The sequence below is a fragment of the Myxine glutinosa genome, chromosome 8 (genome assembly GCF_964187855.1).
Source record: "Myxine glutinosa chromosome 8, kmMyxGlut1.1, whole genome shotgun sequence".
Lineage (NCBI taxonomy): Eukaryota > Metazoa > Chordata > Myxini > Myxiniformes > Myxinidae > Myxine > Myxine glutinosa.
In genome coordinates, this window is record NC_136268.1 from 49897540 (window position 1) to 49923137 (window position 25598).

Here is a 25598-nt window from a genome sequence, read left to right on the forward strand (position 1 = left end):
ACGATTACGTGTTTTATATCCAAGCTCGCTCGCTCGTAACTCAGATCTCGGCTCGCATCACAAAGCAAAAAATCGACCGAGCGACGGCTCGTATCTCGGAAAACTCGTAAGTTGGTGCACTCGTAAGTCAAGGTTTCACTGTATATATATATATATATACATATATATATATACATATATACATATATATATACATATATACATATATATTGTTACGGATACCGGCCCTAATAATGGTGGTTCTTGTTATCAGGGTTGATGCTTCTTGCTTATTGATGATGCGGATGTTGATCATGCTTATTGTGGTTAAAAGGGTTAAAAGCGCTCCTGGTAAAAGGTGGCCGGAAATCGGATCGTGACCCGGAAGAGATAAGGAGAGGAGGGGGAGAAGCGGGGAAGATCGTGAGAAGACATGTTCTGATTGCAGCTCCAGACCGAGCAATCGAACGTGCAGGACAAGGGAACTTTGCCTCTTTGAAAAGAAGTCCGCACGATAGGAGATCGCCGAATTGCTGTGACACCTGCGTAGTCGGGTATCCTCGGGGAGGTTGCCGAGTATCCTCACCTCCCAACCCAGGTGGAAGAGAAAGCCGACCGCCATCTTCGCCATGCGCATCACAGGCAGTGACCGGGTTTTTGCGGCGCGTCGACCAGGCGTTGCTCTCCGGCGGGCTGCCGGGGACGGCTGTACAAGCCAGTGGCTGTGGGAGGTTTATTGAAGAGACTCGCGGATTGAACCGCAACCGGGTACGTACCCGAAATCGTCTTTGGGGAGGTTTCCCATTCTACCGCCATCGTGCTGGAGATTGGACCACGTGGCCTGCGGGTTGGTCCGATCGACTCCGCTTCCCCAGATTGGAATCGGAAATTGATTCCACGATCGCTGGAGCGAATCGACGTCGCCTTCGAGGCGTACAGAGACATTGGGGCAAGGGCCGTGAGTTTTGGGGTTAACGGGCTCAGTAAGGTGGCGCCACCTGTAGATAGGAATTATAGCCACCTGTAGATAGGAATTATAGCCACCTGTAGATAGGAATTATAGCCACCTGTAGATAGGAATTATATCCACCTGTAGATGGGAATTATATTGTAAAGTGCTGTATTAATTGGGTCGTGATTCCTGTGTGGGATTTATAATATATGGTGGTTTGTTCGTAACCCTTGGTGTGGACTCGTTATTGATTGGCTTGTTTTCAACCAAGGACAACACATCTTTCTGCCCGGGACTCCCTCGGGGAAGGGGAGAGGGTAGGGTGGAGGGGGAAGGGGAGGGGGGAAGGGTAGCCCGGGAGGGGGAGCGGGAGGGAGGTGGAGGAGGGAAGGGGAGGGGAGGGATATAGATAGTTACTGGCAATTGATCACATCCACAAATGATGTAATCCACACAATTTATGTACTTTACATAACGTTAATAGGAATACATGGCCGTGTAGATGGGAAATACAGTTTGTTTGAAATAAATCACAAATATCAGATGAAAGTGAAAAAAAACCTATGTGGTGTGAATGGCAATGTTCCTCGCTGAAATGTGAAAAAACTGAATTACGTGCGAACGCATAACTGTGAGATTATGGCGGCAAGGTTGGAACATCACGTGATCGCTCTGAGCGAATCAGCACGCTGCTCTGCCACCGGCTGAGATTATATATATATATATACAGTGAAACCTTGACTTACGAGTTTAATTCGTTCTGTGACCGAGCTCGTAACTCAATTTGCTCGTTTCTCAAATTAAATTTCCCCATTAAAATGCATTGAAATGCTATTAATCCGTTCCAGCCCCCAAAAAACCACATCAATTTTTTTTGTTACGTGTTTTTAAATAAGAAAAATGTACTTTATAAAAATTAAAAAAAACACCTTTAGAGGCCATTTTTCCCCGCAAGCGGGGGTTGGCCTTTTTCGGGAACTGTGGTTGTTGTTGTTTTTCGGTCCCCTTTTTGAAGCAATGTTTTACGGCCGGATGCCCTTCCTGACGCCAACCCTTTTTGCCGCCTTTAACGACAAGCAGGGAATTACCAGTGAACTGGTACTCAATTTGCCGACCTCGGAAGGATGACAGGCTGAGTCAACCCCCCTGGCGTTAATTCAGCGATTGACCGGGATTCGAACCCAGGATCCTAGGATCCTAAGCCGGCACCCTAGCCGCTAGCCCAACACCAGGGAACTCAAAAATGTACTTTATAAATAACAAATAATGTATAAATAAGCACGACCTCGTATATACTGTACATAATAAGCGGCGTTACGCGCGCTGCTTGTAAACAAGGAGGAAGCGGACAACGCGGTAATTTGTAAGTCTTTATTCAAGAGCTCACTAACACTGGCGCGCTCCGGGATGCGCGCCCGGTGTATATCCTGAGGCCACGCCTACCCCTCGGCGTGGCCCCCGCCCACTTGGTGCGCGGAATGATGTCACCACGCCAGTGAGCCTCCGTGTCCGCCACAATGTAAAGAAATAAACTGGTTTTATTAAGTGTATTTACCTTGAAGATCAGACGAAGATGCTGGCGGAGGTGGAGGAGATGACTTTTGCCTTTTTCGCCACACTTTCCTCGCTTTCACTTGCAGGGCGTTTCAATAACAACCTGTCCAACAAGGTTTGTTTCTTCCTCCCTTTCAAAATGTTTCGATCGTACTGCTACGATCGTACTGCCTCGCCAAGTCGACAACACGCACACCTCGCTCATGTTTTTCGACGATTGCGTGTTTTATATCCAAGCACATCATCCTCTTCTTCTTCTCAGTACTGCCCTTGGCACTCAATTTCTTAGGACCCATGGTTAAAACTAAGAAATTTTCCAAAATAACCAACATGCGAAAACAAAGCAGCAGCGATAAACAGCAGAGGTGCTTGCACGGCAAGATAACCACGTGACCGGAACGCTCGTTGGGCCACCTCGTGGCGGGTGGCGTAAGCTCGTAACTCAGATCTCGGCTCGCATCTCAAAGCAAAAAACCGCCCGAGCGACGGCTCGTATCTCGGAAAACTCGTAAGTTGGTGCACTCGTAAGTCAAGGTTTCACTGTATGTATGTATGTATGTATGTATGTATGTATGTATGTATGTATGTATGTATATGTATATATATATATATATATATATATATATATATATATATATATATATATATATATATATATATATATATATATATATATATGTATATATATATATATGTATATATATATATATATATATATATGTATATTATAATAGCCGTAGATGATTCTGTCTGTCTGTCTATCTGTTGGGTGTCTGTCCGGGGTGTGGCTTACTCGGTTTGCAGAGTAGCTCCACCCATTCTGGGAGAGGCTTCATATAATTATAAACAAATATCCACCATTTTATTAACTCGCATAGCTTTGAGGCCTGTTTTCTAGGCCCGTGGTGTCTTGCTCTCTCTCCCAGTTTTATTTCAAATCAATTTCGATATATCATTTCATTTTTCACAGTCGCGAACATAGTTTTAGACTCGGTTGAAAAAAAACGGGAAGAAAATCCGATGAAAGTTGCCCTTTATGGAACGAAATGAATTCTCAAACGCCTGTAACTTCAAGGCCATTGAGTCTCTCTCATGCCTTTATCTCCAATCTAACTCACCATATGATTTCATTTTTATCGATGGTTTTAGACTCGGTGTCAGCAATAATTGAGAACATTCCACACACGCGGGAAAATGCAGAGATATATTTTTAAAAATCGCGTCATGGTGTATCATACACCGCCCAACATGACACCGACGGCAACGTGTCGATATATATTAAAAATTCGCTTTTGCTTTTCCGTTAAGATATATTACTTTTTCGTTTGACGACAGTCGTCACAAAAACGTCAACAATGATGCCGACATACATTTCTTCGTTTTTATTTCATTCAACATTATTAGCCGGAAGTTAAATATGTTTCAGGAAATTACCGAGAGATATTTCTTCGTTTTTTTTATTAGTTATGTGCGCATACACTTTAAATAGGTTTATTTGAAATCTTTAATTTTCCACAATATAATTTACTTGCCATTTATCATTTGATGATTACGAGACACTTCCTCTTGAGGATCGTGACAATTCATGCGCTGCATGGAAACTTCTATTTCCAAAATGAATGCGACGGTCGATGAAGAACGCAGACTTGAACAGGATGTAGCAAGAAAACGAATGAGACGGGCGAACGAGTCCATCGACGAACGTCAATGCAAACTTGCGGGGTCACCCGTGGGAATCCCACGGGCATGGATGTGTGTGACATTTCGACATATTGAGTTCGATGCTGCACATTCATTTTTACAAAATGGTTACTGGCAAGTCATCAGATCCAGAAATGGTGTAATGAACACAATTTATTTACGCGCAAGCAAGAAAGCAAGACGGGCCGATTTCCGATTCCGACGGGCAAGACGGGCCGATTTGGAGCAAGAAAAAGAACGAGACGGGAGAAAAACGAGAGAAACGAGACGGGGAAAGCCGATTGGAGAGGCGAGTGAGGAGCGATTGGAGAGGAGTGTGAGGCGCGATTGGAGAGGCGAGTGAGGAGCGATTGGAGAGGAGAGTGAGGAGCGATTGGAGGGGAGTGTGAGGCGTGATTGGAGAGGAGTGTGAGGCACGATTGGAGAGGAGTGATTGGAGGGGAGTGTGAGGCGCGATTGGAGAGGAGTGTGATGCGCGATTGGAGAGGAGTGTGAGGCGCGATTGGAGAGGAGTGTGAGGCGCGATTGGAGAGGAGTGTGAGGCACGATTGGAGAGGAGTGTGAGGCGCGATTGGAGAGGCGTGTGAGGGATTGGAGGTGAGGGATTGGAAAGGAGAGGAATGTGAGGGATTGGAGAGGAGAGGAGTGCTAGGTGGAGAGAGGAGAGTGTCAGGTGGAGAGAGGAGAGTGTCAGGTGGAGAGAGGAGAGTGTCAGGTGGAGAGAGGAGAGTGTCAGGTGGAGAGAGGAGAGTGTCAGGTGGAGAGAGGAGAGTGTCAGGTGGAGAGAGGAGAGTGTCAGGTGGAGAGGGGTGATGGATCACATATTATGTGAAATAAATAAATTGTGTTCATGACACCATTACTTACTTACTTTTTCACGTGACTGTGTGTGTGTGTGTGTGTGTGTGTGTGTGTGTGTGTGTGTGTGTGTGTGTGTGTGTGTGTGTGTGTGTGTGTGTGTGTGTGTATGTATGTATGTATGTATGTATGTATGTATGTATGTATGTATGTATGTATGTATGTATGTATGTATACAGCATGTGTATGTATATATATATATATATATATATATATATATATATATATATATATATATATATATATATATATATATATATATATATAATATCAGTTATATATATATGTACTGCGCTATATATATATTGTTGCGGATATGAGGATTGTGTTTTTTTTTATTGTGTTGTATTGTATAGTAAATTGTTGTAAATATCACCCTCTGTAAAATGTAATGATTCCTTGTAAATACCTCTGTAGTGTAAAGGTCAAAGGGCGTCCCATAATTAGTCCATAAAGCATACACGTCAGCCAATCATAGATTTCCCCCTGGTTGATAGTTATATCTTTATTATGTGTATTAGGGTAAGGCCTTGTCTTCCATTAAGATGACACTCCATTGCACCAAGTGAAATAGATAGATTCCCTTCATTCCCCATTCCCATTCCCAAAACCTCCATTTCCCAATTCGTCATTGCCAAGCCTCGATTGCCAATTACATCCCCTCCAAAATCACCATTGAACATGTGCTCGGGTCGGGGAAGACGGGCGTGCCCGCCTGTCGTCATCAAGGGCGGAGCCAGAGGGTCGCGCGACCAACCAGGGCCGAGGTGAGCACACCGATGGGCGTGTCCTGAAGGCCGGCGGCTTGATCGCCGGAGGCGTTATAAAGGCGCGCGCGCAAGAAGCAAAGTGGTTGCGTTGTGTGGTCGGTGGTGAGGAGTGATTGGACCAAGAGAGAGAAAGAGTGGTTGGACCAAGAAAGAGAAAGGAGATCATCCAGCAGCGATTCTTGTCCAAAGGAGATCATAAAGAGAGATGATCCAGGGAAGCACACAGCCTGCTATTCGTCGCCTTGCTCGCCAAGGTTGGACTGAGCAGTAGTTAACAGCAAGAAGCCTGTTGTAGTCCTGGAAAAGCGCGCGACGTCCACCGCCGCAGCAACAGACAACAGCAGCAGCAGCGGCGGCAGCCACAGCAGCAACAACAGCCGCGTGGGGCCTGGACGGCGGTTTTGAGCAGGGCCGCGAAGGAACGGCGGCTGCTAAACGCGCCGATCGTGCTGCAGGACCCCCTTGGACCTTCCTGTCCCTCCAGCCACCCACCTCCTGCCTTTCCACCCTTCTTGTGTACGTGAGTTTGTTTTGTTTGTTCTGTCCCTGGGTTAATTAAGTTTGTATAAGCTAGCGTTGCACTGTGTCTAATATCTTCTGTAAATTATTTTCTTATCTTTCCTTCTTCCTTGGTTATTTTGAGTCTGTAAATAGCAACTAAATTATATTCGTATTTCCAACCTTTTTGTCTGCTTCTTCTTCACATCCGTGTCGCCTTAGTCTTTTCCCTATTGAATATCTGTGGCGCGATCCGGCCAACCTTCGGGAATCGGGTTAGTCGGAGGAACTGTACGACCGCGGGGCCATCCGCTCGGCAAACACAACATCTTATCCGCGGGCCGTAACAATATATATATATATATATATATATGTATATATATATATATCAGTTACTATGCGATTTCATACCATCAGTGTTGAACTGCCATTAAGGTATCCCATCCAGCTATGCCAGTCGATGTCAGAAATATATATATATATATATATATATATATATATATATATATATATATATATATATATATATATATATATATATATATATATATATATATATCCTAGTCGATGTCAGAAATATATATATACATATTTGAAAGTCACGCTTTTGACTTTTTGACACGTGAAAGGTCACGTGAAAAAGTAAGTGGACCCCATGTAAAATTTTGACTTTTTCAACATATTTCAACATACAGCTATTTGATCTTCATTTCAACAATATTGATAGATAAAGGTGATATAATATAACAAATATCATGAAACATTTACATTTTGTAGTCCATTGTATAATTTAAATAAACATCAATGCAAATTTCGCATGTGGAAAAAGTAAGTACACCCTTGGCCCTAACAGGTGGTTTTGCCCCCCTTGGCAGAAACAACCTCAAGTGGGCGTTTCTTATAATTGTCTACCAGTTTATGACCGACTGGGAGAAATTTTTGCCCACTCCGCCATGCAGAATTATTTCAGCTGTGCGATGTTTGAGGGGTTTCTTGCATGCACAGCTCGTTTCAAATCCCCCCACAACATCTCGATGGGATTTAGATCCGGGCTTTGACTTGGCCATTCCAGAACCCTCCATTTCTTTATTTTCAGCCATTCCTTGGTGCTTTTGCTGGTATGTTTAGGGTAATTGTCATGTTGCAAGGTCCATCTTTGGTTGAGCTTCAACTCTCCGACAGATGGCATCACATTATCCTCAAGCACCCTCTGGTACAATGAAGAATTCATAGTGGATTATATGATGGTGAGCTGCCCAGGCCCTGATGCAGCAAAGCTGCCCCAAACCATAATATTTCCACCACCATGCTTTACAGTTGGTATCAGGTTCTTGTGGTCAAATGCTATCTTTGGTTTTCGCCAAACATGTCTTCTGGTGCTGTGGCCAAATAGCTCTATCTTTGACTCTTCTGTCCAGATCACATTGTTCCAGAAGTGCTGTTCTTTGCCCATGTGTTCATTGGCAAACTTTAGTCTTGCCCTGATGTTCTTTCTCGACAGCAAAGGTTTCCTCCTGGCACACCTCCCATGTAGATAAAATGTGTGCAGCCTCTTTCTAATGGTAGACTCATGCACTTTGACATCAATAGTGGCAAGAGCTACCTGTTGGTCCCATGATGACATTCTGGGATTCTTAGAGACTTCTTTCAGCATCTTGTGGTCTGTTCTCGGGCTGAACTTGCTGGGCGGCCTGGCCTGAACAAGTTGGCAGTTGTTTGGAATCTTCCCCACTTGTAGATTAATCTTCCGGACAGTCGAATGATTGATTTCAAATTGTTTGGAGATCTTTTTAAATCCCTTCCCAGACTCGTAGGCATCTATAACCTTCTTTCTGAAGGCCCCAGAGAGCTCTTTTGATCTAGGCATGGTGATGCCGCACACTTCAACAACAAAGAGCAAACCAAACTAAATGTCTGAGGTTTAAATAAGACAGGTTCCTCCAATATCCTCTCTAACGATGTTCTAATAATTTGCACCTGAGCTGGTGCACCTGATTCTAATTTTAGGTATTTGAAGTAGTGATAAATGTAGGGGTGTACTTACTTTTTCCACATGCGAAATTTGCATTTATGTTTATTTAAATTATATAATGGACTACAAAATGTAAATGTTTCATGATGTTTGTTATATTATATCACCTTTATCTATCAATATTGTTGAAATGAAGATCAAATAGCTATATGTTGAAATATGTTGAAAAAGTCAAAATTTTACATGGGGTGAACTTACTTTTTCACGTGACTGTGTGTGTATATGTATGTATGTGTGTGTGTGTGTGTGTGTGTGTGTGTGTGTATATATATATATATATATATATATATATATATATATATATATATATATATATATATATATATATATATATATATATATATATATATATATATATATATACATATATACACGAGGTGTGTTCAAAAAGTATGCTACCTTAATTTGTCGTGCGTAAACAAATGAAGCTAGGGAGGCGTTGATTGGTGCACGTATGTAGGCGATCCTAATGCACACGCGTGAATTTTTTTCCCACCTGCAGAATCTGTCATTCGACGGCAGACCGCCGATGAGTGAGGAAGTGTAAGTGAGCGACGTCGGATTTTCGTTTTTGACAAAATGACGGAAAAACTTGAACAACGCTACTGCATCAAATTTTGTGTAAAGCTTGGCGATTCCCAAGTGGAAACGATCCGCAAGATTCAACAGGCCTTCGGGGACGAAGCAATGAGCACCACACAGATAAAGGAGTGGTACAACCGCTTCAAAGATGGCCGCACATCAGTGGAGAGTGAAGCACGTTCGGGTAGGCCCTCAACATCCCGAAATGAGATCGTCATTGACCAATTGAGGACCCTGGTGATGCAAGATCGTCGAATCACGATCAGAGAACTTGCAGACGAGGTGGACGTCAGCATTGGATCCGTTCATTCCATTATGAAGGAGGATTTGGGCTTCAGGAGAATCTCAGCGAAGTTCGTACCAAAGCTGCTAACGATTGAGCAGAAGCAACTCCGTTTGGAGATCGCACAGGACATGCTGGAGACTGTGAACAGTGATCCCAGCTTCCTCAACACAGTGATCACTGGCGATGAGTCCTGGGTTTATGGGTACGACCCAGAAACCAAGTTGCAGTCATCACAATGGAAGCATCCAACATCCCCGAGGCCAAAAAAAGCAAGGCAGGTCCGCAGCAATGTCAAAGTCATGCTGACCGTCTTCTTCGACTCCAGTGGCGTGGTTCATCACGAGTACGCACCACACGGCACAACCATCACCAAGGAGTATTACCAAGAGGTTCTGCGTCGCCTTCGTGACGCTGTGCGACGCAAACGGCCGGACCTGTGGGCAGCGGGCAATTGGCAGCTCCATCACGATAACGCACCCGCCCATTCTTCACATTTGATACAGAGTTTCTTGGCCAAACACAACACACCTGTGCTTCGTCAGGCTCCCTACTCTCCCGACATGGCTCCGTGTGACTTCTGGCTTTTCTCCAAGCTGAAAATGCCCCTGAAAGGGACCAGATTTCAGTCCAACGAAGACATCATGCGGAATGCGACGGACCAGCTGCGCACCATCCCAAAAGGCGTTCCAGCGCTGCTTCCGACAGTGGCAGAACCGTTGGGAGAAGTGTGTGGCAGCCCAAGGAGACTACTTTGAAGGAGATTAGTGTAAGTTTGTTGTATCTGGATACGAGTATTTTTTATGAACAAAGGTCGGATACTTTTTGAACACACCTCGTATATAGATAGATGTGTGTGTGTGTGTGTGTGTATATATATATATATATATATATATATATATATATATATATATATATATATATATATATATATATATATATATATATATATATATATATATATATATATATATATATATATATATATTTGCGGTTTTGAGTCTGTAAAGTGAGTCTAATAAAGGTTAAAATTTGCCCCCCATAGTTAGTCACACAAGCAACATGTAGCCTCGCGATAGTATAGTTATGTCTTAGTATTTGTAAGCTTAGTCCTTTTCCTTTGTTAGTTCTGCGTTGAGTAGAGCCAAGAGAATAGGCCCTACTGTCACCGACAATCCTACGTCCGTAGCCTCAATCCCTTTTGCGTTAACGTTGGTTCATTATTGGGCGAGTTAACACGAGGCAGGCTAGGAGGACCGAGGCGGAGTCGAGGGCGGAGCAGCATAAGCGCTGACGGTAAGCACGAGCCGCCAATCAGAGCTCAGAGGGGGTGACGGCGGCGTTGCATCAGAGGGCGTGGTGAGAAGGATCGAGAGTGTTCCAGAAGGTTCGGGGGGCGTAGCTATAAGACCCGCTGCGCAAAAGCCCTCGACAGGACTGCAGCAAAGAGAGAGGACTCGCAGGACTTGCATCAGAGGGCTTAAAGGACTAGCGCGGAAGCTTACTTTTTCCACATGCTAAATTTGCATTGACGTTTATTTAAATTATACAATGGACTACAAAATGTAAATGTTTCATGATATTTGTTATATTATATCACCTTTATCTATCAATATTGTTGAAATGAAGATCAAATAGCTGTATGTTGAAATATGTTGAAAAAGTCAAAACTTTACATGGGGTGTTCTTACTTTTTCACGTGACTGTACACACGAATATCCGGATATTCGTGTGTACAGTCACGTGAAAAAGTAAGAACACCATATATCCCCCACCAAGTTTACACAAATTTGCACCAATCCAATAATTTAAAACAGAGTGAACAGTATCTGGCATGTGCTAACACGTTTCGTTCTGTCTTCTCAACAATAAACCAAAGCTCACAGCAACAAGATGAAAATGATGCAACAAGAATAACCTTCAGCAAGTTTCTCGATTTTAATCTATAGCTGAATAAAAAATAATTTTTTTCCACCCCCCCCCCCCCAAATAAAAAGCTTACCCAAGCAATAGTAACTTAAAAAATACATGTAATATAAATAGATGGAGAACTGAAAAGAGGGCAGAAATTACCTCTGAAAGAAGGCTTGCCTCCTCGAGAGCCCCTCATGCCAAACGAGGCAAAAACTGGCTTGGTGGCCTGGTCAACTCTAATCATCTTGCCATCCAAAACCTGCCAAACAAACAAGAGAAAAGATAGTTTGAAAAGTCTAAAAACATGCAAATGAATATGAAATAGACAAAAAAAACACATTGAACAATCAATGTGCAATCTGGTTAACATCACTAATTCACCTTGTCATTCATCTCCCTCTCTGCTTCTTTTGCATGTGTAGGGTTTGCAAACGTGACAAAAGCAAACCCTCTGGATCTTTTAGTTTCTCGATCCTTCATAAGCAGAACTGAGGCAGAAAAAGAATACAAAAAAAAATGGAACAGTTGAACATTTTTGCAAGCCACAAACTTAAAGGGGCTCTAAACCTCCTCCTATATGGTTCACCGGTACATTTCAAAATGTTTTCTTACAAGCTGAAGGATGTGGTTTTCCCAATTGCATAAAGCATTTTGTCATTTGCTATCCGAAAAAGTTAACCTTTGATAATGCGAAAGGATTTCTGATTTCCAGCGGCAGAAAGGATCTGAATAACAATAAACACCTTTTCCTCTCTTCTCCGAGAGATCTTCTTTAAGAGTTAAGTAAACCGTCCCGTATTAGTCTATGTTGCCGTCAATTGTTGTGCATTTTTAATGCTGTTGATTGTTCTTCCTATAATGTGCTCATTGCAGTACATTTTGCACAGTGTATTTCGTTTTTTTAACGTTTTCAAAAAAAAATTTGCAAGTGCTACAAAATGAAAGCATTATTATACAAAAATCACCATGAAAATAGTAACATCAGTATTAAAATTATTGGAAAAATATTTATAGTTTACTCCAATGTAAACTAATATTCTCAGATTATTTTCTCCAACAAAAACATAATTGAATCCAATGACAAAACAAGTTATTTTTATAGTTTGCTCAGCAGTTTTCGCCTGTCATCCTTCCAAGGTTGGCAAATTGAGTACCCGCTTGCTGGGATGAATGTGCCAGTGTATGCCCCGGTTTAGAATTAGGTATACCATATCCCTGCGTGTCTTAAGAGGCGACTAAAGGATTGGCGTCAGGAAGGGAATCCGGCCATAAAAACATTACCTCAAAAAGGGAACCATGATGATTGTCATGGGGCCCGGCCCGCAAGGCTAACCCTCACTCGAGCAGGGAAAATGGCCTTAAAAGAGAAATTTTTATTTTTTATTTTTTTATAGTTTGATTGATCCAGCGATTTTGTATCCTCTTTACGAGTCTACTGTATACCATCTGCAGACTGATAGAGATTCATAAAACATTAAGGCTACAGTCTCAGTGTTTCTTCTGCAATATCACTGTATTTGAACATCGAAGGAGGCAGAACCTGGGTGATTAAAGCATCGCACAATATTACCTTCAACAATTCGTCCATATTTTGAGAACACAGACTCCAATGACTTCTCATTGGTCTCAATGTTCAAGCCTCCAACAAATAACTTGCCAGGATCTACCTCTGCCATTTTTAGTCACTGGGGGAGGGTAGGGGAGAGATGAAAACAAAAATGTTTGAATTATTGTTTTTAAAGAATCATCACAAAACATGACAGCAAACCCTGCACGAAAGTCAGAGCACCACAAAAAAGTGCCCCAAAAATTAAAATAAAACCGCTTACTGGGATTACATTTTTCCTTATTTTAACAGGTTCCAAGGTTCATGGAAGCGCTGTCACACCGATTCCACACACATGCAGGCAGAGACACAGACCCTCTAGATAAAACGGTACTGGACTTTAAATATCGCACACCGCCGGTGACCTTCGAAGGCGAGGCAACCTCAGGAGACGTGTTGTGAAGTCACTTTTCTCTCTACAGTCAGCTAGCCAATCAAGTAGAAATCTTCTAGTTCCTCCTCCAGGATGCCAACCCATGGGATTTGTCCCTGCTCTATCCTCCAAATGCTGAACGTCAAGCGAGGAAGCAGCACGTACAATTTCTTAGTCTATCGACTACTGACTGTCGATGAGCTCTTAAAACCATAAACTTCTTTTTTTTTTTTACTGTAAAGGGATGTTACTCCAAAAAGTATGCAAACAAGATAGTGATGATGATCATGTGAGAAATGATCATGTGAAACCATCCCGACATATTTCTTTGAATTATGGTTGTGCCTATAAAAGTCACTAAATGGTGTGTACGTGTTCGTGTGTAAAAAAAAAAAAAAAAGAAAGAAATAGGTTGTGCCTATAAAAGTCACTAAATGTGTGTGTATGTGTTCGTTCCTGGTAAATTTATACGAGTTGCCCATAATCAGTTTTCACATCAAACCGAGGGTTTTCCGATGTTTTTTGACGAAATTCATTCGAATTTGATATTCATTTCGGCGGCAAATGACTCATTTTTGAGATGGGACCCCCTCCCCATCCCAATCACAAAAAATGGGTCATTTTGACTGAAATAAATATTAAATGTGAATGAACCTCATGTAACCCTAACCTAAACCGCTAACCAGGAAGGCCGCTCATTGGCCGATATGATCACATGATGTATAGCTGCTATATGATTGGCTCTTTCTCATCAGAAGGAGGTAATTTATATTCATATTTTCTCCCTTAGTATTTTTTTGCCGCCATATTACTATTTGGAAAAGTTGGCAGAAATGACAAGATATAATCCATTCTGGGTCTAGGCTAAAACTTGTGTACGAATTTATAGGAAACTTGAAAAAAAACAAAAAAAAAAACAAAAAAAAAAACACCGTGTTCCACCGTGTTACTCCTAGGCAAATCTCAAGCAATTTTGTGCGATGATAATACATATTTCGCTTCAGCGAAGATTGAACGTTCTCCATTTAAAAATTCCCCTTCTGCCCTCACCCGAAGGGTTAGTACCCTGCCAGTAATTAAATAAAGCAACATCAAGTAAAAACTTGGCCAAGTGTATGCTCCGTGATGCTGCACCCCCTCCCCGATCCCAGCTCCGCTTTAGTACGTGCACTCTCCTCGTCTTCTTTCTCGCTCTCCCTTCCTCTCATTCTTTCGAAAGTTCAGACTCAATCCCAAGCACAAGTCCAAAAGCCCACATGGTCAAGGGGAGGGGGGAACCTTCACACCGTTAATCGATGACGGATGAGTAACCTCAAGCATCGGGAACCTCAACTTAACATCGGATCCCAATAGGAACCAAAACATTTTGCATCGAGTTCAAAAGGCAAGATGCTCTCACGAACAGCTTTAAATTATAAATTAAACAAGAGGCCCAACAGCATGGCGCCACCAAGCGACACTAACAAAATGGCGCCGTTCTTTTCCCCCGTCCGTCAAACAGCAAAGCCTCGCAAATACAATTTGCATTTGAAAAGAGAAAACAAAGTCTGACTTACACAAGGTTTCTCGTGTACAAAAGTCAACTGATCGGCGCCAACCTACGAATGCTGATAGCACAGGCACCAAAAATCTCTCGCGCAACAAAAGATTTGCTCTCCGACGAGGCGAATGAATCAAAGCGCGAAAGATTAATTCTGATTCGTTCACATCTCGCGTTTCTTTCTTTCGTTTACAAACATAAATATCGATTATCAGACGAATTATATGTACTATATCAAGATGTTATTTGAAATTTTACAGTCAATCTAAAAAAAATTTAAACCATGGGAATGAACATTCTTCAACCTGATAAAATTGATCGTATGACTATACACCGCCTAAACTACACCTCTTGCATTATTAGTTATAAATCGTTTAATTAAAAGTTTATCGGTAAGGTTTAATGGTTTTACTGTCTTATAAGAATCAATAAACACCACATTCTCCAACGGGGTTTTCAGGCACGTCGATGGAGGAGCGGAAGCGGGAATTCAGGATCCGGGTTGGAGGGTGCTTCTGAGTTCTTCCCACTGATCTCAAAACTAACTGGATTGGAGGCTCGACCGCCTCGACGCCAAATCAACGCTAATCGGTCCATTCGCTGTGAAGTCACCGGAAGTAGATTCGTCGCCATATTGGTTCCCCCAGAAAATCTGCGTCCGTTCGTTGTCTTTATCAAAAGACAATGCCTGCTATATTTTATAAAATAATTTAATCGAAATTTCAACAAAACATTCGATTCAAATTGACTTTAGACAGCAAGTTGCTGTGAGGAAAGATGCCGTAGTGGGGCAGATATGTGAAAAAGATGTTCATTTCCGGCAGAAAGTGTGAAATTTCGCATACAGGGGTATTTTGGGGCGCTGATTTCAAAAATTGGCGGATCCAAGAGATCTAACCAATGGACCGGCCGCCATCTTGAATTCCAATATGGCCGCCAAGACGAAATGTTGAAATTCCCTATCTTGGGTTCTAAATGACCTGTGGCGCTGAAATTTGGTACACAAGGGTATGTTGACATGCTGAGTTCAATAATGCAATAATTTGAAATGTGTGACAAACGGTATGGCCGCCATTTTAAATTCCAATATGGCCGCCAAGACAAACATCGATGTTTTCATTGCTTTAATAGCACAGTGTACGGTAATGTCATAATGTTAAATCATTTGAGCATTATTATGATAACTGGAAAATTGTTGCATCTCAAATCTACTGATGGGTTTGTAATTTTGTCGAAGGCAGTAGAAATTTGGGAAATTCAGCGCCCCAAAATACCCCTGTATGTGAAATTTAACACTTTCTGCCGGAACTGAACATTCACATGACATTCCAATAATTTATTTTTTTAATGTTTTTTCTCTTTCAGATCCAATGTCGAAATCAAAGAAAACATCGTCAACAATTCCAATGCCAACAGACTGGAACATTTGCGCTCTTTGCCAGAAACGTTCTGAAAATGAACCACTAAGAGATGCACGTAAGGGCAGCAATCAGTCGTGTCTAGACGTCTACGAGAATCTTGCTCAAAATCTCAAGGCATTGAATGATTTAGGTGCCTTGCCTTGCGGGATAAACATTTCCCGACTAGATGATGGTTGCGGTATTGCAGAAACCCTAGCTGCGCATGCTGCCAAATGGCACAAAAACTGTTATGTGCAGTGCAGCAGCTCTCGTGTGGCCAGGGCTGAATCAAGGGAAAGAAAGCAAAGTTCAGACCTTAAACTTGGTGAAGAAACTTACTCGCCTGTTAAGAAAAGACTCAGAACAAGTTTCAAATCTCCATCCGTTGAACAGAGTACTGCTAGCACATGTTTCTTTTGTGATAGCATTATCAGTAATGAAGAAATAGTCCACAGAGCGGCAACAAAAAATGTAGATTCCAATGTTCGATTGATGGCAACAGAATTGAGGGATACAAAACTCCTGGCTAGATTGTCTGTAGGTGATATGACGGCATCAGATGCTGTTTATCACAAGAAGTGCATGACTGTTCTCCACACTCGATACAGATCATTTGTAAGAAAGAATGAGGAAGCCAGTTCAAGTGAAAATATGCCACCAGAATCAGTAGCTTTGGCCGAATTGATAGCCTATTTGGAAGAAATGAAGTGTACAGATAACAGTTACACTTTCAAGTTAGCCGATCTCACAAAGCTTTATACAGAACGTCTGGCACAACTGGGAGGTGATATCTCAAAGAGGATTAATTCAACTCACCTTAAGGACAAGCTTCTCAGACACCTTCCGCAACTTGAGGCACATAAGAGCAACCATGAAGTGGCACTGTCATTCAAAGAGGACATTGGTGAAGCTTTATTGCATGCTTGTAGACAAAGCTCTGACAACGACGCGGTCATTCTCATGAGAGCTGCCCAGATTGTGCGCAAAGATATTTTGCAAAAGCAATACCAATTCAATGGATCCCTAGTTAACGAATCATATAACAACTCACCACCATCATTGGCAGCGTTGATGGAAATGATTCTTGCTGGTACAAACATACAAAAACAAAACGCAAACAACAAGGGAGGCGTCTCTGTGCAATCCTTAACTCAACTTGTAACATTCAACACTATGAAACGAGGAAGGTTGGAAACTACAGCAGTATGTCACAATTTGAAACGTGAAACATCACTGCCACTTTACCTGGGTCTTCTCATTCATAGCAAAACAAGGAAACGGGATCTCGTTGACGTTCTTTTTCAACATGGTTTGTGTGTTTCCTATGATCGCATACTGGAGGTATCCACAGATGAGGCCAACAGAGTCATATAAATATACAAACATGACGGCGTTGTGTGTCCAACAAAATTGCGAAGTGGAATATTCACAACAGGCAACCTAGACAACATAGATCACAACCCATCATCAGCATCAGCACAAAGTTCATTTCATGGAACCGCGTTATCACTGACACAACATGTTTCACATGACAAAAGTGGCAGCATTCGAAATCATGAGAATGTCACTGAGAATGAGAACAAACAGCGCTCCAAAACCATAGCCGCCCTTCCTGCATCTTACAGTGATGTGCCTCCTGAAACATTTCCAACTAATAATCCCATTCCAAGAAAACCAAAAGGTCCATCCACTCCAAGTGTGTCCTCCGGAATACAGGACAAAGAAAGTCAGTGGCTTTCGTTTGTACAAAGTCTGCAGGAGAAGGAAGGTCTTGAGAGTGAAGATAATATCTCCTGGTCAGCATACATGGCAAATCTGCAAGTTGAAGTTCCTCGGCCTCCTGCAATTACAGGACTGCTACCTCTGTTCCGCGAGAGTGTTCACACATTGGCAATGGTGAAGCATGGAATGAATTTAATCAAGCAGGCGACAGAACTAGTAAACCCCGGACAAGTTCCAGTTCTGACCGTTGATCAACCACTCTATGCAATTGCAAAGAAGATTCAATGGACTTGGCCAGGTATATATGGTGAAGACAAGTTTGTTGTGATGATGGGAGGACTTCATGTAGAGATGGCCTTGTTGAAAGCGATCGGCAGCTTCCTGGAGGGGAGTGGCTGGGCAAGTGTAATGACCAGTGCTGGTGTAACAACAGAGGGAAGAGCAGATAGTCTTCACAAAGGTTCGCAAATATCGAGGTCACAATGGGCACACCAAGTCACAGTAGCGGCGTTGTACGCTCTGCAGCGAAAGGCATACGATGACTACCGGAAAACATGTGAAACTGAAGATTTACAATCATTTGATCTTTGGAGCAAGAAGATGGCTACAAAGTACCCCCAGTTTTGCTACTGGAATAAAGTCCTGCAGTTGGAGTGTCTTCTCTTGGCATTCATAAGATCACAACGGGAAGCCAACTACACGCTCTATGTGGAGACTCTCACGGCGATCATTCCGTGGATGTTTGCCATGGACCATTACCATTACGCCAGATGGTTGACAGTGCATGTAACAGACCTTCAGGAACTTTCAAACGATTCCATGGATATCCATCGTGAATTTGTCAAGGGGAACTTTGTCACTCAGAAGTCATCACACAAGTTCTCTGCTATGGCACACGATCAGATACACGAACAGCAGAACGCTTATGTGAAAGGTAATGGTGGAGTCATTGGAATTACTGAGAATGAAGGGGCTCTTCGCCGGTGGATGGTAGCTGGTGCAGAAATAGCCAGAATCCTGAATGAGTTTGAGGACCAGTTTCAAAGACAGAGGCAAACTGATGTCCGCCACCACGAACAATTGCCTAGTGTCCAGAAATCCTTTGCATCAGATCTCAATAATGCAATCAGTTCCTTTGAAAAACTTGGAAACCCGTTTGCGGAAGACAGTAATGAATTGTATGTGCTTGACACAAAGGTCATCATGCCTGATGAAGTGATAGCCGCAGTGCGATCCATGGAGGACACTGGCAAAACACAATTTGACGGATTTGTGGGGCAGCGAATCAAGGATCCTTCTGACAATTTCTATGATAGCATTTCAAAGAACAATCTGCCACTGTTGAAATCGAAGCCCAAGAAAACACCTGGAAAGTCTGAGGCGAAGATTACACGTATGAAAAGTAATGTGGAGCTCTTCTCACGAATGTACATTTCTTGCCAAACTAGAGATGGTGATCTTAACACATTTTATGAATATGAGTGTCATGGGTGGCCACCTGCATTGGCTGAAGGTATCAATACAATGCGGCCACCAACCGGCAAGGCTGATCTTTTGCCCTGTTTGGAAGCTTTAGCACAACGTCCTCGTGATGCGCCCAAAGGAGAAGTTCGTATTTTCGATGGGGCTGCCTTAGTCCATCATTTGGAGCCTAAGAAGTCCAACAGTGTGATCAGGACATTTGGTGACTATGCACAGAAACAGGTCCTTCCGTACATTGCCCGAAAGTTAAATGAGGGGACTGTGATGCGTGTTGATGTGGTGTGGGACACCTACAGAACGGACAGTCTCAAAGAAGGCACCAGGCTTGGTCGTGGCACTGGCATACCACTCCATGTGACTGAACAGACATCCGTGCCACGAAACTGGAGCAGCTTCCTTCGTGTAGATTCCAACAAAAAGACATTATTCAGTTTCCTTGCTGATTCCCTGCAAACGATGCCTATTCCAGAGGGAAAAACACTTCTTACAACCTTAGAAGAAGAGGTTAAATCAAAGCCCCATTCTGATGTTTCTCAAATTCAACCATGTACGCATGAAGAGGCTGATTCACGAATGATGCTACATGCTTGGCATGCATATCAGCAGGGGTACAGAAGTATCGTCATTCATGCAACAGACACGGATGTGGTTGTGTTGGCTATCGCAATGGCAAGCATTATGGACGGTTGTGCAATGTGGTTGGCATTTGGACATGGAAACTATTTCAGGCACATTGCTGCTCACACTATTGCGACTCACATTGGCCCTGAACGCTCATGGGGGCTTCTATTCCTGCATACTGTTTCCGGATGCGATACTGTTTCTGCCATATGTGGGATTGGCAAAAAGACTGTGTGGAGCATATGGAATTCCATGCCAAACTTGGGGGAGGTCTTCAATCATCTCTCACATGCACCAGCGGAAGTAACAGATGATGACATGGACAACATAGAGAGGTTCTTCGTTGTTCTGTACAGTAGAACTTCCCCTCTGAAGAAAGTGAACGAAGCACGCAAGCAGCTGTTTGCTCAGGGAAATCGGCAATCGGAAAATATTCCACCGACAAAAGAGGCACTGCGTCAACATGTGAAGAGGGCAGTCTTTCAGGCCGGTCACATCTGGGGACAGTCCCAAATTGCTAACCCAGAGCTGCCTTCACCTGCAGATTGGGGATGGGCTAAAAATGCAGATGATGTCTGGCATCCATTTTGGACAGTAATGCCAGAGGCGTCAAAAGGGTGCCGAGAGCTGATCAAGTGCAAGTGTAAAAAACGGTGTGCTGGAAATTGCAAATGTTTTGCTGCTAATCTACCATGCACAGAACTATGTTTCTGCTCTGGACAATGCTTCCGAGATGAGCAGTAGGAGAAGTAAAACGGATGGAAAAAAGCTTGCAGCATGTTACGGCTGCCAACTGGTACGAAATATACTTTGAAATGAGCTCTTTGACTTGTTATATGATTTGTCAACTAGGGATCCATTGAATTGGTATTGCTTTTGCAAAGAACCCGGGATTTTCAACATTTCGTCTTGGCGGCCATATTGGAATTCAAAATGGCGGCCATACCATTTGTCAGACATTTCAAATTATTGCCTTATTGAACTCAGCATGTCAACATACCCTTGTGTACAAAATTTGAGCACCACAGGTCATTTAGAACCCAAGATAGGGATTATCAACATTTCGTCTTGGCAGCCATATTGGAATTCAAGATGGCGGCCTGTCCATTGGTCAGACCTCTTGGATCCGCCAATTTTTGAACTCAGCATGTCAAAATACCCCTGTATGCAAAATTTCAAACTTTCTGCCGGATGTGAACATCTCGTGCAATTTTTGTTACATATCTGCCCCACTACCGTCCTGTACAGCGTATGGATGTACGAATCGAATCAAACTCTTTCATCTTGGGAAAAAGGAGACGGAATCCATCACCGGAGAGAAAGTCAGGAAGCAGATGTCCAAACTGATTTTGTTCAAGCACCAGTGAGATTATAGAACACACATGATACAGTGCACACATGTTGCTATTTTATATTCTGTAATTATAATTTATTATAATTTGACAATATCCTGACATGTCTTGGAGGAGAATAACAAAAATATTTACTATGACCATCATGTTTCTCTGCCCAGAAGTATAACTCAGAAGTTTGTTTTCACTATACTCTTCTGATTCTGATTCTTTGATAAATGGATGCAATTTATTAGTCCCCTAACGGTGTACACCGGAGGGGACTATAGGTTTGCACGCCGTCCCTCCGTCTGTCAGTCTGCCCATCCGTCAGTCCGTCAGTCTGTCTGTCCGTCCGTCAGTCTGTCCATCAGTCCGTCAGTCTGTCCGTCTGTCAGTCCGTCAGTCTGTCAGTCCGTCAGTCTGTCAGTCTGTCCGTCCGTCAGTCTCAGTCCATCAGTCTGTCAGTCTGTCCGTCCGTCAGTCTGTCCGTCCGTCGGTCCGTCAGTCTGTCAGTCCGTCAGTCTGTCCGTCCTTCAGTCCGTCAGTCTGTCAGTCCGTCAGTCTGTCCGTCAGTCTGTCAGTCTGTCAGTCTGTCTGTCCGTCAGTCCGTCAGTCTGTCAGTCCATCAGTCTGTCCATCCATCAGTCCGTCAGTCTGTCAGTCTGTCAGTCCGTCAGTCCGTCCATCTGTCAGTCTGTCAGTCCGTCAGTCTGTCCGTCCTTCCGTCTGTCAGTCTGTCAGTCCGTCAGTCTGTCCGTCTGTCAGTCTGTCCGTCCGTCAGTCCATCACGCAAAGAAGTTTTCCGGACTTTTTTTCGAAACGCTTAAGGCTAATGATTTCAAACTTAGCACATGGTTTCCTCATGATAAGTTACAGATCGAGTTCGAACTTCACGACGTTTCGATCATTTTTGACAAAGTTATGGCACTTTGAACTTTGGGAATTCTGATAATTCTGATGCTCCTTGACTCAGTGCCATTTTAAGTTTTAATTTCCTTTAAAAACCAATTTCTCTGCAACAATAGGACCGATTGAGATCCAATTTTCACCGTAGGGGGGATTCGGTCTCTAGAATATTTTAATGGTAATTATGACATCACAGGTCACGTGGTTCAGCCGCCATATTGTTTTTCGTGAAAACACGAAAACCCCCTTTTCTCTGCAACGGCTGAACAGATCGAGGCCAAACTTTGCAGGCACAATCGCATACCCATGATGAACAAAAAAGCCAGCGAGCATGACGTCATGCGTCACATGGTTTCAGAGTTATGACGTTTTTAAGCATGAATCTTTAAAACCGAGCCCCTCCCTCATTTTTGATCCAATCGAGGGGAAACTTCACAGATCTGTTCAGCATGTCAATCTACTAAAATGTCCTTTTGGAATTTGCGATAGGGCAGGTGGTTTGGCAGATATCGTTAATTAAACGAAAAGTTTTTAAAAATGGATATCTTGTTTATTCTCGAGTTCTCCTCAAGCCGCACTGCGCACCCTCATCCTCGTCTCGCGAACGTCAACAGCGCGACACAGCGCGCGCTTTCGGGAGGGGCGGAGCCAAGCCGAGCAACATATATATATTGTTGCAGTTTTAGAACCCTCACTTTGTAAATAATTCTTGTAAATATTCCATTATTAAAAGGTTAAAGGTCTTACCCTTAATTAGTCCATATGCAACATGTAGGCCACCATAGGAACTTTAGTTATTTCATTAGTATGTGTTTTAGATAAGGCCGTGTTCCCAATAGTTGAATCTGCGTTGCATTAATCAAATAAGATAGGCCCCATTCACTCATTTTCCAATCGCTCTCTCCAAACGGCACCATTATGCGCCCCTACAGACGGTGCCTTGTCCCTCCCAATTCTATTGCACGCCTTTTGTTAGCAGCGTTCGCTGCCTCGGTGAGCTTCCGCCCAAGCAACGCCATTAACCATGCAGTCGGCCCGAGGAAAAAGGGGGCGGAACAACAAGAGCAAGGCGTGGCCCTGTCAACTCGCCGTCAAGGGCGGAGCCGGTAAGCCCTTACCAGCTAACCAGGGCTGAGGTGACCTCGCTGGCGGGTGTGGTTTCCAAGCGTGCGCATTCATCTTGAAGCGCGTTATATAAGCGCCAGCGTGAGCCTTTTCACAGAGTCGACTCGGGTTGGAGACGGAGCTTGGTGGGGTCTGGCTGAGACGGACTGCTTGTGGGAGGTCTGCTGGGAGCATCGGCTGCTGAGAGACGAAGCCGCGCAAAGCCCCTGTACGAACTTGCAAGAGAGAGAGAGCGTTGCTCGATAAACGTATTACGTACGCAGCATCCCCGACCCTCGCTATATGTAAGGTCCGCTCGCGGTCGGCAACACGTGAACCTGCCTGCCGTTCTTCACCCGCGGAACCGGAGCCTGGATGGAGTCGACCTACCTGGAACCATCTACCTGGACCTTCCCCCCCTACCAGCTTCCATCCCGTGTGAGTGTGTATGTTCGTCTGGGGTCGTTAAGTTAAGACTGTATAGGTAAGCCTGCCCTGTGTCCTGTTTCTTCTTCTTCTTCCCTGTATATTCCTTTCGTTTCCTCTTTGGTTTTGTACATCAGTACGGGCATGCCCTAGTAATTAATAAACCACACTTTGTTCTTCCTTTACTCTGGTTTCCTCTTATCCGATCGCTTTAGTCTTTTCTCGATTGAGTACCTGTGGCACGATTTCGGAACTGCTCAGAATCGGGTTTAGTTCTTGTTAACGGCCTGAGTCGTGGCTCGCTTCGCTCGGCGTGCCCATTACCGCCGCGGCTCGGGCGGGGCTCATTTCCTCGCTTCCCGGAAGGCGCTGGTAATTAGGTAATAGGAACAATTTGGCCTACCACCCTATTCAGCGCTGACCGGAAGTGACGTCATAGCTCCAGGACTCGGGACGGCCAGCCTAAAATACAAGGGGATTAACCCCCCCTTGATAAGGGGAGAGCCGATCCCCGAATCCGCAACAATTGGTGTCAGGAGTGGGATTTGAAGCCTGAACCAAATTTTTATATTCTGTGGAAAAAAAAAATTTGGTCGAAATTACGAGCGGCCGAAATTTTATTGAATCATCTAAATTTGAATTGTGCCATGGATAGCCAAGGCGATCGGATGCCGGTGGGAGTAATGAATAAGGAAAAATTGATAACCCAGGGCCAAGAGGGACAGTTGGTAAGGGATGTTGGAAAGGGTGCGGTCGCTGGCAAAGAAAATGGCGGCCTCCCGTACGTGACGGCGATAGCCGGGCCCGCAGTGCCAATGGACTGGGGCCTTTTTATGGTGCATTTCAGCGCATATATGGAGGGTGATAGGAAGGGGATGGATGCAATGATGGCTACCCTTGGGATCGACATGGAAAAAATGAGGAACGAAGCAAGGGACAACCCGGATGGATTTCAGGAGCAAATAAACGCCAACATAAAAAAGATGGGGAAAGACATTGACCGCATGTCGGGCGGGAAAGGTACATTGGTACGCGACGAGGTAGCGCGACTTGAGGAGCACAGAGAGAGCGAGGTTGAGCCAAGCGCCGTTACGTGGACTGGTGTAGAAATCGCGACTCGAGGTGTGAAAAACCCGACGGCCGCCGAATTGGACAAGGCAAATTCAGATGCGCCGGCGGTTGTGGGAGGAAAAGAATTAATTCAGAATGAAATGGTTATAGTTGAAATTGGGATTGGAGAGACGGCAGAGATAGGAATGGAATCGGAGAAAGTGATGGAATGTGTACAAAGTCTGGATTCGCATCATGATGCCGCACTTGATAACCCCAATGAAAGTTTGCAGGTGGTGGAGGAGCGAAGAAGAGGAAGCGCCAAGGTGAGTCAGGCTGTATATGTCGCGAAAGGCTGTTTCGCGCGCTTGGGATCCAGACGGCACCCGGGCGTTCGTGGAAGGTCCTTTGTGCGCTGTGTAAAAGTGAGAGGTATGAGTGGAAAGAGCTGTGCAATGGCACGCGTGTGAGAAAAACGTGTGCGACGACGGAGTGTATGTGTGAAACAGAGTGTGACAGTGGGAGTGAGAGTGACACGGAGTGTGAGTTGGTTGAGGAGCGTGTGCGAGGATGCACACCTGAGTTGGTTGTGGAGCGCGTGATTGGGTGTGCAAAAGAGTGCACACCCGTGGGTAGGTGTGCGCTGAGTAGGTGTGTACCGAGAGAGTGCACACCCGTGGGGAGTGTTACAGAGGATGTAACCGAGGAGTGTGCGCCAAGGTGTGCGAGGAGGTGTGCGGTGGTCAAGTGGGTAACAAATTCTGTGAGCGAAATGAGTGTGCCTGGGTGGTGTGCACGAGAGCGTGCAGTGATCGAATGCGTGAGTTGTATGAGAGGCGCTGGAGCACCGCGTTTTGTAAGCGTAGAAAGGAACGCGTGGTGTGAGCATGCGAGGGGAGCATCGATGCTAA

At 44.0% G+C, this 25598-nt stretch overlaps 1 protein-coding gene across 2 annotated transcripts in view; it reads right to left on the minus strand.

Moving 5' to 3' along the window:
* The window catches only part of LOC137432473 (RNA-binding motif protein, X chromosome), a 56382-nt gene extending 41584 nt beyond the window's left edge, over window positions 1–14798 (minus strand). Inside the window, exons 1-4 of one of the 2 annotated variants that reach the window (XM_068124441.2) lie at window positions 14659–14798; window positions 12694–12808; window positions 11505–11611; window positions 11283–11382 (exon numbers count right to left, since the gene is read on the minus strand). In XM_068124441.2, coding sequence (XP_067980542.1) covers window positions 11283–11382; window positions 11505–11611; window positions 12694–12799 — 313 coding nt within the window. In that variant the 5' untranslated portion in view covers window positions 12800–12808; window positions 14659–14798. The remainder of the gene's footprint in view (window positions 1–11282; window positions 11383–11504; window positions 11612–12693; window positions 12809–14658) is intronic. The other variant, XM_068124440.2, reaches the window with a different exon arrangement.
* Window positions 14799–25598: the final 10800 nt, after the last annotated feature.